General features: G+C 39.0%; 1 protein-coding gene across 1 annotated transcript; it reads right to left on the bottom strand.

The window, feature by feature from the left end:
* Positions 1-345: 345 nt before the first annotated feature.
* Positions 346-10,968, bottom strand: si:ch211-159i8.4 (matrix-remodeling-associated protein 5). The gene is given in 7 exon segments (XM_046848941.1): positions 346-3,086; positions 3,611-4,514; positions 5,459-8,509; positions 8,512-8,709; positions 9,598-9,988; positions 10,287-10,416; positions 10,775-10,968. Coding segments are annotated over 7 exon segments (6,777 nt in total). The 3' UTR covers positions 346-1,177.
* Between the last annotated feature and the right edge of the window lie 3,375 nt (positions 10,969-14,343).

The raw sequence follows: 14,343 nt of genomic DNA, 5'->3' as shown, positions 1-14,343 counted from the left end.
CATATTTATGTGTTCTTTTTTTCGTGGGTTGTATTTAAAACTATTCATATTATTGTACATTAATGTACAAAATAAAATACTAAAAGAAACAGTGTGTCCAAACATTAGACTGTTACAGTCTGTCTGTTTGTCTATCTAAAACTGTATTGTAATATTAATGTATTTGCTTCATCTATAGTTCCGTAAACGTATTGGGTTTGATGTACTTACAGCTCCATTATTTTGCAAGACTTATTTCAAAGGTGGCAAATGCCACTCATGAGACCACCTCACTGATCAGTTATTTCAGCTTCGATAACTTGGTATTAATAAAAAAAAGAAAATACCCCATGTCTGGCAGTCAAACTGTAAGCGTTCATTTTTTTTTTTTAAACAATCACATTATGAGTACAATCACATAATGTTAGTCATTCTTTAAGTAATCATAGTATAAGAGGCTGCTCAGGCCATCTGGCAAAATGATAAACTATTCACATTGAATTACAACATAACAGCAGTAATAAACATTTTCACAAAAAGCAGAACATCAACTTAATTATTGATTTTGAGCTACACTTCAAATTATTCTATTAGGGTCATTCAAAATGTGCCAATCCAAAACCTTTTCTCTAGCAGTTATTCTGTTACAGAATCGGCTGCTTGTGTATAGTTTTTGGTAGAGCTGTCAGAACAATGGTAACATTTATGCCTACAAGGCTTCCTTTCTACTCCAACAGTGAAAGGCTGTGTTGTTGTAGATGGATTACATCCTGATGCTGTTTGCTGGACATACATTTACACTGCATATAAACAGCAGAAACGATTCAAATGAAAATACAAACTTGTGTATCATTTTTTTTTTTTCCATTTTTAAACCAATGATGCGTAAGTGTCTAAACGGCAGATGAATAATTCCATGTACAAATTAATATTTTCATAAATTAAATACAAACATAAAAAAAAAAAAAAAATCTCATGGGTTCTCCAGAACGTTAGAGTGTTGGTTCCCAACCAAAGGCTACAACAATACATGCTAGTCTTTTTAAGAAGAAAGAAAGATAATGCCCATTTGTAAACTGCTGAGATTTTTCCAGGAACATGAATCGCAGCTTTCTATTTACACTGGTTTACAGGAATATAATGTCCATATCTATAAACCGTTTTAACTTCAGATTAACGCATTTTTTCCTTCACATGCTTAGTTCACCTGAAGGTATGTTGCTTTGAAATCCATTCCCAAGGCATTTTTAGCATTACATTTATAAATTCCAGAGTTCATAAGACTAGGATCCTGAATGACCAAACTACCATCCTCTGTCATGTAAATTCCACCTAATGAGGTAAAGCGATTATTGGGCACAAGTGTGGTACGCCCAGGCAGGGTCCATGAAATGTCTGGTTTAGGAGTACCAGAAGCAATGCATTTTAGTGTCACTGGAGAACCCTTAGACACTTTTATGATGGATGGGGGTGCAATAGTGATCTGTGGTGGAAGTACCATAATAGTAACAGGATAAGACAGTGTTGATGATCCAAATGTGTTAGTGGCTTTGCAAATGTAAGTACCCCTATCAGATTTTGCAGTTTCCCTAAGCTGAAGGGTTCCATTTAATAGAAAGGCAACTCGTCCAATAACTTGAGGCCTGTCCAATACCAAACCATTTGGAAGAGTCCATGCGATAGTTGCTTGGGGCCAGCCTTCCACTGTACATGGCATGTTTAATGTCTGTCCATATGAAATCTTCATAGGTGATGGTGTACCTCGAATTTGAGGCTTCCTTCCAGGTTCCAGAGCGTAGCGTTTTTCTGCTTGTCCTGCAACATTTTTGGCCAAGCAACGATAAACACCTTTGTCACTGGGCACTGGCTGAATAATATGCAAACTGCCATTTTCCAAAGAGTGAACAAATCTTTTTAGTCTCATTCCTGGAACCAGCACTGTGCTGTTGGGCAGAATCCAGACAAACTCTGGCTTGGGTTTTCCCATAGCCTGGCACTGTAAAAGGATTTCGTTTTCATCAGGTTTAAGAGACAGCACCTCTATATTTGGAATAAGGAAGCTTGGTTTTTCAGCAAGTGATGCTACTTCAAGGTCAATTGTTAGGGTGGCCTCTCCTAGGTTATTTCTGGCCACACACAGAAACTTGCCTTCATCAGTTTTCCGGATGCCTCGCAATTCAAGAGTACCATTTTTATGCACTTGGAATCTGCCTCCGACATAAGGTACAGGCAGAGACATACCAAAAGGTGTCGTCCATATTGTCTGGGGTTCAGGCATGCCATCGGCTTTGCAGTGCATCAAAACTGTCTGATAGGACACTGCCAAAAGTCTACTGTCAGTTCGTCCACTTTTTCCATTAATATATGGCTCACTTACCTCTACCTGGAGTTTTACATTCTTAATGTCATCACCAGCAGAATTTCTTGCAACACAAGTGTACTTGCCCTGATCTGCCAAAGTGACCTTATTTATGATCAGTGTTCCATCTCTGAGTATTTGATATTTGACCGAAGATAAAGTTATCAATTCATTATTTGGTGAAATCCAAATAATTGCAGGTAGAGGTTCACCAGTAGCATCACACTTCAGATGGGCTGATTGGCCAAGTGGAAAACTGAGAAAAACCTGGTCCTTGGAGGAAATTCGGGGTGAATTTTGGACAACTTGGACATTCACTTTCATTGCATCCTCTCCCAGTTTGTTCTTTGCATAGCATGTGTAATCACCCTCATCGCTTTTTCCCATATGTGGCAACAAGAGTGTCCCATTCTCAAATATAACATAGCGACGGCTGCGAGTCCCACTGTCATCTGATTGGAGAGCATTGTTTATCATCGTTCCATCAGGGAGACTCCAAGACACCTCAGGATCTGGAAGACCTGAAGCTACACAATCCACAAGGAAGTTCTCACCATTTGTAACTCTCTTTTGTTGACCGCCCATGTTCTTTATTTTAGGTGGCTTCATCAGGACCTCGAGTTCAAATAGTTCCATATCCTCTCCATTGGGCTTTTGATACATGCACAAGTAACTTCCTCTGTCTTTTTCAGTCAGTTGCAGGATCCTGAGTGTACCATTAGGGAAAGCATTGATGTGTCTGAAGGGACTAGAGACAAATCAGAAAGCACAATGTAAAAATGTCTCTTATAAATTGTATGACTGTTGTTATTTTATTATTCAAGGACATCTGCAGAATAGTTTTCTTACATGTTCAGCAGGAAATTATGTAAAATTGAGGCATGCATTTGCAATTGTTGCAAGTTATGCAATGTGAAGTGATTCTGAAGTTCAATAAATACTGAAATTCCTGTGTGCCACATCATTATTGTTATGTCTGGATCAGCCAAATTTATTTGAGTTTCCTGTCCTATGCTATAGATTGCTTAATGGTTTTCAGACATTGTTTGAATAACAATAATGACGATATATTTTTCCAGTATAAACAGGTGTGTTTTCAATTATCTCTGACCCGCTGTGTTTTGTCCAGAATCCTGCCTGATACACTAGTGGGCCTGTGGCTTGTGAAGTATTTATGTAGAAAGTTATGCAATAGAATAACAGTATAATGCAATTCAAACTCTAATATAAATGTTTCTTTGTTTACTTTGTTTGTTTGCGATATGTTCATACCTGTACTGATGTTCCAACAGTGTTTTAGATGGCAGCCTCCACACCGTACCTCTGTGGTAGTCAGCTGACTCAGGGCAATGTAGGAACACTGTAGAACCATACATAGCCGAAACACTATGCTGTTGAGACGGACCTTTCCAAAGACCTGCAGACTCCTGCCTTATATCCAGCTTTACCACTCTTTGAGCAAGCCCAACCACATTTGTGGCCGAACATTCATATCCTCCTGCATCCGCAGGGATGAGACTCTTGATGTAGAGTGTGCCATTAGGGAAAACAAAGACACGCCGCCCTATGAACTGTGTAGGTTTCAGTTGAGAACCATCAGGAAGAATCCATTTAAGAAGAGGCTCAGGTTCTCCCTTTGCTGTGCAGTGTACAGAGATACTTCTTCCACGATTAATGTGTAAACTCTCAGAGGACTCTTCCTTGATCGTTGGTGGCAATGCTGCAACGTGTAGCTGATAGGTCAGAGTGTCAGCACCTGCTGCATTACTGGCAATACACTTGTAGTTGCCTTTAGTGGAAAAGTTTGCTGACTGAATGCTGAGTGTTCCATTTGGAAAAAGTGAGATGGGTCGATCAGGAAGCATATAGTCCCGCACTATGGTTCTGTCCGGAAGAATCCAGGAGACTTGTGCTTGGGGCTTGCCTACTGCAATGCAATCCAAGCTTATTTGTTTCCCCATGTACACTGAGACTTCTCTGTATTTGGGGCCCTCTATTTTGGGAGGTTCTGTCTGTACAATAAGAGTGACCACCATGCGATCTGAGCCAAACTTGTTCTGTGCAGTACAAAGGTACTGACCTCTGTCCTGCAACTGTACATTCTTTATGACAAAGGAACCATTTGGAAGAACCTCAAATCGTTGTCCATGTTTGGTGCTGGCTTGAATTGTAGCACCTGTATGGGACATATATAAAGGGAACCTGAGTACTGTTGCTGTATTAAGAGGAATAAGCAGACACAAATTAACAGGTGTATATAATGTATTGTTTTAAAATTTGCACAACTCTCACTATGGTGCTGTAAAATTCTGATGTATAATGGTTCATCTTTGTGAAAATTTTGAAAGACTTGGAGATGCTCTGACCCAGTTGTGTAGCCAGCACAATTTGGGCTTTGTCAAACTCGCTCAAATCCATCTCTTGCCCATTTTTCCTGCTTCTAACACAACTACTTTAAGGACAAAAGGTTCACTTGCTGCCTAATATATCCCACCCACTACCAGGTGCCATGATAAAGGGAAAAGTGTTATTCACTCACCGGTCATAATGTTATGCCTGTTTGGTGTATAATCAACTATCATACACTTTTGTTACAGATTATATATTGTGTATGTACCCTATATGGCCAAACATTTATAGACACCTGAACATCACACCCAAGGGCCTTTTCTCATACATTCACCACAAAGTGGTAAGCACCCAAATTTGCGTTATGTCTTTGCATGCTATGGCATGGCAGTTTCCTAGCCTAGCCCAAATCTGTTTTTATGACAATTACAATGTACACAGTGTGAGACACGGTTTGCCAGCATTGGCATGGAAGAACTCAAGTATCCTGCACAAAACCCTAACCTCAACCACACTGAACACATTTGTGATCAACTGGAATGCTCAGAGGTGCACCCCAGACCTCTTCTCCAAACATCAGTGCCTGACCTTGCTAATGGTTTTGTGCCTAAATTGGCAAATTCCACATTCTATTTTTCAAAATCTTTTAAGCAGGATTTCTCTTCATCCCCAGTGAATGTAATATTCAAAAGCACATATTAATGTGGTGGTCAGTTATCCACAAAATGTCTGCCATATAGTGTATACCCTGTATTCATATTGGTTACCTACCTGTAGAGACTTTTGTCCAGGAAATAACAGGCTTGGGGTCTCCTGATGCCTGACAACGCAGCAGAACATTTTTTTCCGCCAGCGCAGACACAGCAGCTGAGTCAACTGTCATTATTCTTGGCTTGACACCACTCCCCATCAGGTTTGGAAAGGGCAGAGCAGTGCTCAATTTCTTTGGTTGAAAGTTACTGTAGTGCCAGCGACTGCCATATAGTATGCTGGCCGTGGAGTGTGGTTTGCTAGTAGTTGCTATAATTGACGGGGGTGTTACAGGTTTGTATATACTTGGATAATCTGGGGCTGGATGTAGTTTTAGAGTGGGCTGGTAAATTCTTGGTTTTGAAGTAACTAGCTTTCCCGACTGGGCTAAACGCTGGGCGTCAATCTGGGATTGTCGGTATCGGTTTCGAAGCCTGTTAAAGAGCAAGTAGTCCCTTACATGGGATGAGCTACTTTGTGGTACTACAGTTTTTGGAAGGGGGGTTGCTGATGACCGCGGGATGTAAGGTGTGGGGTTCGCTGTTTGTGCTGTGATTTCAGGCCGATTAGTGAACCCTGCATTCCTTCCACTTGAATGCACTGAATGCAAGGTTCGTTCTGAAGGTTGATGCTGTGATTCATGAACTCTGGGCCAGGCTGGAATGCGTTTAGTATAAGTCCATAAGGAAGAAGTGGTATACGGCCTAGGTGTAATTAATATTTGTTTTTTTCTTTGAGCTAACCAAGGGTGGACAGGCAAACCAGGACTTTCAGGTCTATTTAATGGAATTTCCACTCTGTGGCTTATGGTCAGGGTTGGTTTGTCTGTGGTTGTTGGCTCTTTGTGAAATACAGGAGGTTTAATGTTAGTGATTTGAATAGTAGGAGAACTTGTACTTGTGATCTTTTGGTTATTATATTCTTTATTTGCTATGCTGCTACTCCAATAAATGTTCTCAATGTTTTTTTGTCCATGCCACTTATCTTGTGTTAGTACTAGCATAACAGGAGCCTCAGAAGTTGTAGTGGTAAGTTTTATTTCCTTTGGTAATGTAGATTTTTTGTTAGCTTGAGACTTCACAGTTATGTCTACTTTGTTTTTGATTTGAGGTCCATGTTCACTTAAAATATCTGAATCTGTAAGTGGTTTTCTTTCAGGTCTCTGATTTGTAGTTTCAGAGTGAGTGTCTATGGTGATGAGATGTTCAGGAGCTGTTGTAGTTAATACAGTTGTGAATGTTACTTCTGTTGGTGGGGGACGCATTGGTCTCTGTGGCCTTCTTGACTGAGGTCTTCTCCTGTGTTGTGGTCTTCGTCTTGTGTTGGGTATGCGATTATTCACCCTTATTTTTTCCTCTGTTTTTGGTTTCTCAATTTTTGTCACAGGTCGCACGTTTAAACTAATAGGAGATAATGTGGTTGAGTAAAGGTTTATTGAAGCCATTTTTGACATTTTTAAATCATCAGGATTTTGATGGACATTTGTTTGGTGTGGTGAATTGTGGTCTGTAGGCTTTCTGTTACTGGACGGTACCATCTGCCTAGTATTGAAATTATTTTTATGACTATTAGTAGTAGCACTGGTAGTAAAAGAAAGAGTGACAGGATCAGCAGTGGTTGGAGTTGTGCTGGTTGTAGTGGGTGTAGTTGTTGTTGTTGTTGTTGTTTGCACTTCTATTGTGGCTGCTGTTGTCATAGCTGTTACTGGTTGCACAGTCAAGACTTTAGCATTGGCTTTTGCTAAGATTTGTGCCCATCGGCCTGGATCAAGCTGTTTGACTGATTTATTTGGTTTCCTCACTTTCTCATTGATCTTTTTTCTATTAAAACCCTGCCGATGAGGTCCACCTGCATTCCTATCTTTTCCGAGTACCCTGGGTGGTGTTTGTGTAACAGTGAACTGCTTGATTTCTTGGTATCCTGACCCCTCAGCATCCTCCTCCTGGCCATACAGTGGTGATTTACCCTTGACCACGCTAACACCTGTGACGTCTTCCTCTTTTTCATCTGTTAAAACAACCAAATGAGACAACATATCTGCTCCATGGATGTTAGCAGCTAAACAGCTGTATTCCCCAGCATCTTCATTTTTTACTTGTTTTATGACCAGAGTGTTATTTTGTGACACATAGATTCGACCCATTTCAATGGATGCCTTTAGAATCTGATGATTTGGTAGGAACCATCTTGTTTCAATTGGCTGTGGTGAAGTAACTGAACAGGGAAGACTAAGGTATTCTCCATTCTCCAAAGAAATTTTATTTCCATTTAGGTCACTAGGACTGAGAAGACGTTCCCTAACCATAAGCCTATATGAAACAATGTCTACTCCTGTCTCAGTACGCACAAAACAGTGATAGAGTCCACTGTCAGACAAGCTTGTGTTCTTGATAACTAATCTGTTGTGGTCTGATGTAATTCTGTGGGAATCTGTTTTGTCCAAAGTAGTAAGATCTGGAAGCATCCACTCAACTGTCAGATGCCCTGAACTCAGTATATTACAGTTAAGAATGGCCTCAGAGTGCTCCAACACAATTTGAATCCTTCCCAGGTTTCCTCTTAGAATCATAGCCCAAGAAGAGACGATATCTTCTTGTTCTCCTCGTCCATTGATCTGCTTCGATATAAATGTAGAAAAGTTCATGACCAGTTTTTTTGTTGTTGTTTTGTGTCTGTTTAACTGAATTGTAACCTTTGGTTGCAACAACCAGGCTGGTTCAGCCATTAAATGTCCTTTGAGTTCAGTAAAATAAGGAGAGTCCTCGTTTGAGACCTGGGAGTACTGAAAGGTCACCTTTGAAGTGTTTTCATGCCTCGCTCCTTGCACCAAGGTGGCTGGACTTTCATAGTAGTATGCAACAAGTCTCCATAGGTTTTGGAGCTCATCCCTGTCAATCTCACACTCAAGCAGCGTTAATAAGGTTACATTCACTGCCACATCATCTGACCTTTTCACCTTCTCCCATACCATGGAGGTTCCTTCAACTGGATGGTTTACATCACAAGCCACATGGGCCCTGTTCCCATGGCTGTCAGACAACATGAACGTCAAGTGGCCCAGTGGACGCTCAAGTCCTTGGTGTATGGAAGGTCTGGTTCCTGGTCCTCTGATGCACTATACTCGCCCAGCTTCAGTGGGGATTGTATCAAAGGCCTGTCACAGGCCAACTGCTGTTTTGAAAGCTGGAAAATCTGGCTGTTGTTAAGAGGTTGTGGTGAAGCACAGACAGCACAAGTCTCACTGGATGATTCCTTCTTGCACCTAATCACTCCTGTAAGGAAGCAGAGCATTTTTTCTGTAAATCCATTGACCAAAATAACGTTTGGAAAATAATTGTGGCAATTGTTATGCTTTTTTTTTTTCTTTTATGTACATAAACCGATCAGGCATAAAATTTTGACATTAAAACATTCTGACCTATAGTTTGAATGAAACTAAATATCTCTTCATCATGGCAACTGTTAGTTTTATATGTTGAAAGTTTAAGAGTTTTATATGTTAAGCAAGCAAGTGAACATTTTGTCTTTAAAGTTTACATGTTAGAAGCAGAAAAAATGGGCAAGCGTATGGATTTAAGTGAGTTTGAAAAGGGCCAAATTGTGATGACTAGACGACTGGGTCTGAGCGTCTCCAAAACTGCAGCTCTTGTGTGCTGTTCCTGGTCTGCAGTGGTCAGTATGTATCAAAAGTGCTAACGAACAGTGGTAAACCAGCGTCAGGGTAATGGGCGACCAAGACTCATTGATGCACGTGGGGAGAGAAGGCAGGCCCATGTGTTTGGTAGCTTAAATTGCTAAAGAACTTATTGTTAATGCTTGATGGGTCAGGATTGTTTTGTCAGCAAAAGGGGGACCAACACAAAATTAGGCAGGTGGTCATAATGTTATGCCTGATCAGTGGCCATAAAGTTATGCCTGATTGGTTTATTGATTAAATTATTAGTGATTCAATTCTTTTAGTACTTTTGTAGGGGGTATTCTCTTCCCACTATAAATGACTAAAATAAATTTATAAATGAATACAAATGAATACACTTACAATATAAGAGTGAACTTAAATTTATAAGCTTAAATACTGCAGCAGGATTAACACTTATAGCCCACTTGAACCAAAATAAAGAACAACAACATGATAATAATGGCAGGTGTTGAAATCTCACCATCATGTTTCTTGTGCCATTCTAAAAGCCAAAGGATTTGGCAGTCACAAGTCCACGGATTGTTATGCAGAGAGAGGACTTCAAGTCTGCTCAGGTGTTGAAATGTACCGGGCAGCAAGTACTCTATCTGGTTGTCTGCTAGGTACAGGTGCCGTAGGCCTGAACCCCAGAATGTCCCAAGAAGAGAGATTGTGGTGAACGTGTGTGGATGAAGATCCTGCAACCTGTTGCTCTCCAGCTGAAGCAGTTTCAGTGATGTTAGTCCATTAAAAGAGAAAGGCTCAATAAAATCAATTAGGTTGTGGTCTAGATGAAGGCGAACCAAGCTTGTCAGGCCCTCAAACATACTGGGTTCTATTCTTGTTAGCCTGTTGTAACTCAGCTTCAATATCTATAAGGAAAAACAATTGTACCATATATGAAAGTTTTGTGGTAATACTTAAGGCAGTGGTGTCTAGTCTTCCACAAAGGGCAGGTGTGGGTCCTGATTTCCTTCCAAACAAGCAGGACCCACACCTGTGGATATTTGTGGATAAATCTGAACACCCCTGAAAGAAGGAAATAAAAATGCTGTATTTTTCTGCACATTAAAACATATTCATGACAAAGTTGTTATAGATTCTGCATGCACAGACATATTCAAGAAAGCTTACATGCACATATGCATATATATATATATACACACACACCTGGAGGGAACGTAATTGGTAAAAAGATCCTGAAGCTACAGTGCTGATCTCATTCCCATGCAACATAATCATCTCTAGCTGGTGTAGATGTCCATAATCTGACGTCCCCACAGCCACAATGCTATTATAGCTTCATGGGAGATATGTTACATGAAAAAGAATAGAAAAAGATTCATTTGTAGTCAGATAATGCTGATAAGTATGAAAGTATGCAAAATACATTAGCTACAATTATATATTTTCAAATGCCAACATTTTTTAAACAATTTAAAAATATTTTAAGCGCCAGTGTTAGCTGCTAGTCATTTCCTAGTTAGCAGCTCATGCTGGCACTATGCATTCTTTAGCGTTTTCATGGTTTTAATGCATGCACACAACAAATCTTATTGAATCTTATACGGTAAAGAGCAAGTGGCCACACACATATATATATATATATATATATATATATATATATATATATATATATATATATATATCATGCCTACCCCAGATTTACTCGCTCTGTGTCCTTGGGCAGGTTCCGCGGGGGAGATAGGAGATGGCGAAAAGTACAGTGCACCTCTTTGGGGTTGGGGCAGCTGCAGGACCTCGGGCACACACACACGCAAGCAGGCAAAATGAGGAGCAGCAGATACAATGCTGCCTTCAGCCAGGGAGCAGAGACACCCAGAGGAGCCATGTCTCTTTCATGCCATCATCCAGCCTGTGGATGGGAAATCAATGTAAATATACATTCATGCACAGATTACAAAATCTAGTGGTATGACACAAGAGTATATTGTTATCAGGATGCTAACTTGGTAAGAAATTTTTTTTTTGTTGTTGTGTAGAACCATAAGGGAAGTGTGTCAATTGAAATGTCAATATCACACAGTGGTGGACAGTAATAAAGTAAATGTAAATTGTTACTGTACTTAAGTAGCTTTTTAGGCATCTGTACTTTACTGAAGTATTTCCATTTGGGGAGACTTTTACTCATTTCATAGTCAAATATCTTTGGAATCTATAACTTTTTACTCAACTACAAAACTTAACTGGTCAAACACACAGCAAGCCACCAGTCAGGTTCAAGTGCACGCTCCGTAATAAACTTGTTTTGATTGCTGCTTGGTGGTATCTACTTATCATCAACATACAGTTCAGTGTCAACAGCAAGCAAACCATTTTAAGAGGAATAAATGATGAAAGAAACTCCTGACTCAAACTTGCCACAACACCCGTGGCCTCATTTGCGCAAATAGTTTTGAAGGTTTTGGGCTCATGATAATATTAATAAATATCAATCAGTGTTTGACTCATAATAGCCATAATAAATCATAGTACTTTGGATACGTAATTACATTTGGAGGCAAATACTTTTGTACTTTTATTCAAGCACTTTTACTGGAGTAATATGGAGTGGATCTCTACTTTAACTTGTGCATTGTGTGTACTTTGTCCACATCTGATATCACACAAGGCTAACAGGCTATTTCGTCCATCTACTAAATGGTTTAGTACTAAATCTACTAAACCAAACTGAATACAGAAAAATTAAGCTTGGTTTTTTGCAAAACCTTCTGTCCTAAAGACTTTGTTGTGTCAAAATATTACAGCTTTACCTCATTATTTACCCTATACTTACAAAGAGCTAATTCTGGGAATTCCACAAAAGCTAAATAAACCTAACCTTGTAAAAAAAACTACATGCATTTAAAAATCTGTTTATGTGTTACATCTGTCGTATACAGCCCACTCTACTGTTAGAACTACTGTTACTGTATATATAAATTACTCAACACCTTCTGAACAATCAGAATTCGAAGGTGCTGTGGTATAAATATCATATTTATTAGAATCATTATAATGTCTAACAAAAAATTCCAGACTGGCTATAATAGATACGAGGTATAAACTGTGTTCTAGGGTGGGCTTAAAGCGAAAAAAAAAAAAAGCATTTGTTTTAATTGATCTCCTTTGTGCCTGTATGGCTTATAATAGGCCCTACATTTTAAACAGAAATTAGCTTCATTGTGGTATCCGTGCTGCCGACTTCAAGTACTCCCAATATAAACAACAAGCCTAGTTTCTTTTCCTACTGTGTGAGAAGTGGTAACATCCTTATTACAACATGACTCACTAACCACAAAGAACTCTCATGACACGGTTGGCTAATTTGCATGGTGTCACGCGCCAGAGTACTGATTATTTTAAAATGAAGTGCTTAGAAGTCTTTAAAGGGTTTGCTTTATTTAACCGCGCTAATAATTGGTAATCAAGTCAGCGGATTCTAGTAAAGTATTGCCCCTTTCTATCCCCTTCACATTTATCCTGTGCATTACACAATTACGGTGAATGAGGGAGATGGGGGGGTGTATTGCATCTTTCCACCCCCACGGAACTGCTGAGTCCTTAAGAAATAAGTCATTGCTCAAGTGCTTTTCTCCGCAAGCAAGCTCTCGACAGCCCAATTACACCATCAGTTTCTAGACGGATATTTTAAGGCAACATATTTAGACTGCAGGGCAAAGACTGTCAGTTAGGCCTATGTTTTCTCCTTTTATTGCTTATTCGCCAGCTTTAGTTGCTCCAGATTCTTCTTGTTTCATTTTGTGTGGGAAAATCACCAAATGTGAGGCATGATTTATTTGTCTGTCAGTGGTATGATAATAACCCATGATGATTTTGGGAAATGAGTTCCTCCAGCTACCCTGGTCAGATGCTGATGGAATTACCTCGTGTCACCGCAACACAGGAAGAACATTCTCCTGAGTTTGTTAAATCACTTGAACATTTTCCCCCAACATCTGGACTAAATAATTTCAACAGTATTTCTTACCAAATATTTTGCCAGTTCTACATTCATTTTTTTATTATCCTCTTATAATTTAGTGTTGGTTCAAATGGCAAGAAGTGTAAAATTCCCAATTCATCAAAGAACACAGCTACTGTTTAACACCATGCTCGACCCTTTTGGAGAAAATGGCCTAAAAGAAAAATTACACTTGTACACACAATACACCTGATACACATATAACATTTTGTTATGGTTTCGAATGTTTCTGGTTCTAAATTTTCACGTTGGTGCTGTGTTTTCATTATTCCCAAGAGATAGTAAAGGAGCTTTTCTTTTTTCATCCACAATTTTTCAGTGATATTCAGAATCACATTAATAAGAAATCAAGCATAGAAATACTATAGACATCAACTGCTTGACTCAAAGATCCGAAGATCATATGACAAAGCTGGAATATGTTTTAGCAGAGACTTGGCTAGTTATCAATTTACAAGAGGACAAGCATGATGGCGTTGATAACAGTATAAATATTTGGAAGCTGTTTGTACACAGTGTACAGATGAGGAGGTAAGAGAAGTGGACAGACCTAAAGTCTAAAGTGCTGCTGCATCATGCACTTTAACTAGAGATGAAAGTTAATGCTTTCTGCACATAAAGTCTTTGCTTTCACCCGATAGTGCCAGTATTAAGGTATTATCAGTTAGTAAAAAGGCATTTTTGGATAATGTAGGTAATGGTTAACAAAAATAAATGGACAGATAAATTAAAGTAGGATGGAAGAACTCATTTAATAAAAAAATAAATAAATGTTGGAGTTGCTCTGAAGATTAATATCCATTCTTGCATATCTTTTCATTAAATAGACTTATCTTTACAATAATGATGAAACGAGTCGAATATACCTTACTTGTAGAATAAACTAGTAAAATATTTGGAATATTTCTTTCTTTTTTTTTTTTAGCTTAGGTTCATGCCCAACATATGTAATGGAACTCAGTCATATGCTTTTCATATTTAGCCCATGCAATGGTCTCCTATATTATAAATATTCCCCATAAACTTTATTGAACTTTTGATGTTTCTGAAGCCATATATCCAACTTTTTCATCTTTGCCCAAGATAGAACATAGGCCATATTTTAACAATGAATCATCAGCATTTCATTTTATACTTTGTCCTAAACCTTGAACTTGAGTCACACTTGATTTAAACCAATTCCATATGAATTTATAGCATCAGAAAGATAAACCAAGAAATGCTTCAATTAGAAGTTCTAGC

The sequence above is a fragment of the Silurus meridionalis genome, chromosome 5 (assembly GCF_014805685.1).
Source record: "Silurus meridionalis isolate SWU-2019-XX chromosome 5, ASM1480568v1, whole genome shotgun sequence".
NCBI classification, from domain to species: domain Eukaryota; kingdom Metazoa; phylum Chordata; class Actinopteri; order Siluriformes; family Siluridae; genus Silurus; species Silurus meridionalis.
The sequence above is the reverse complement of the archived record's forward strand: the minus strand, read 5'-3'. Positions and strand labels throughout refer to the sequence as shown.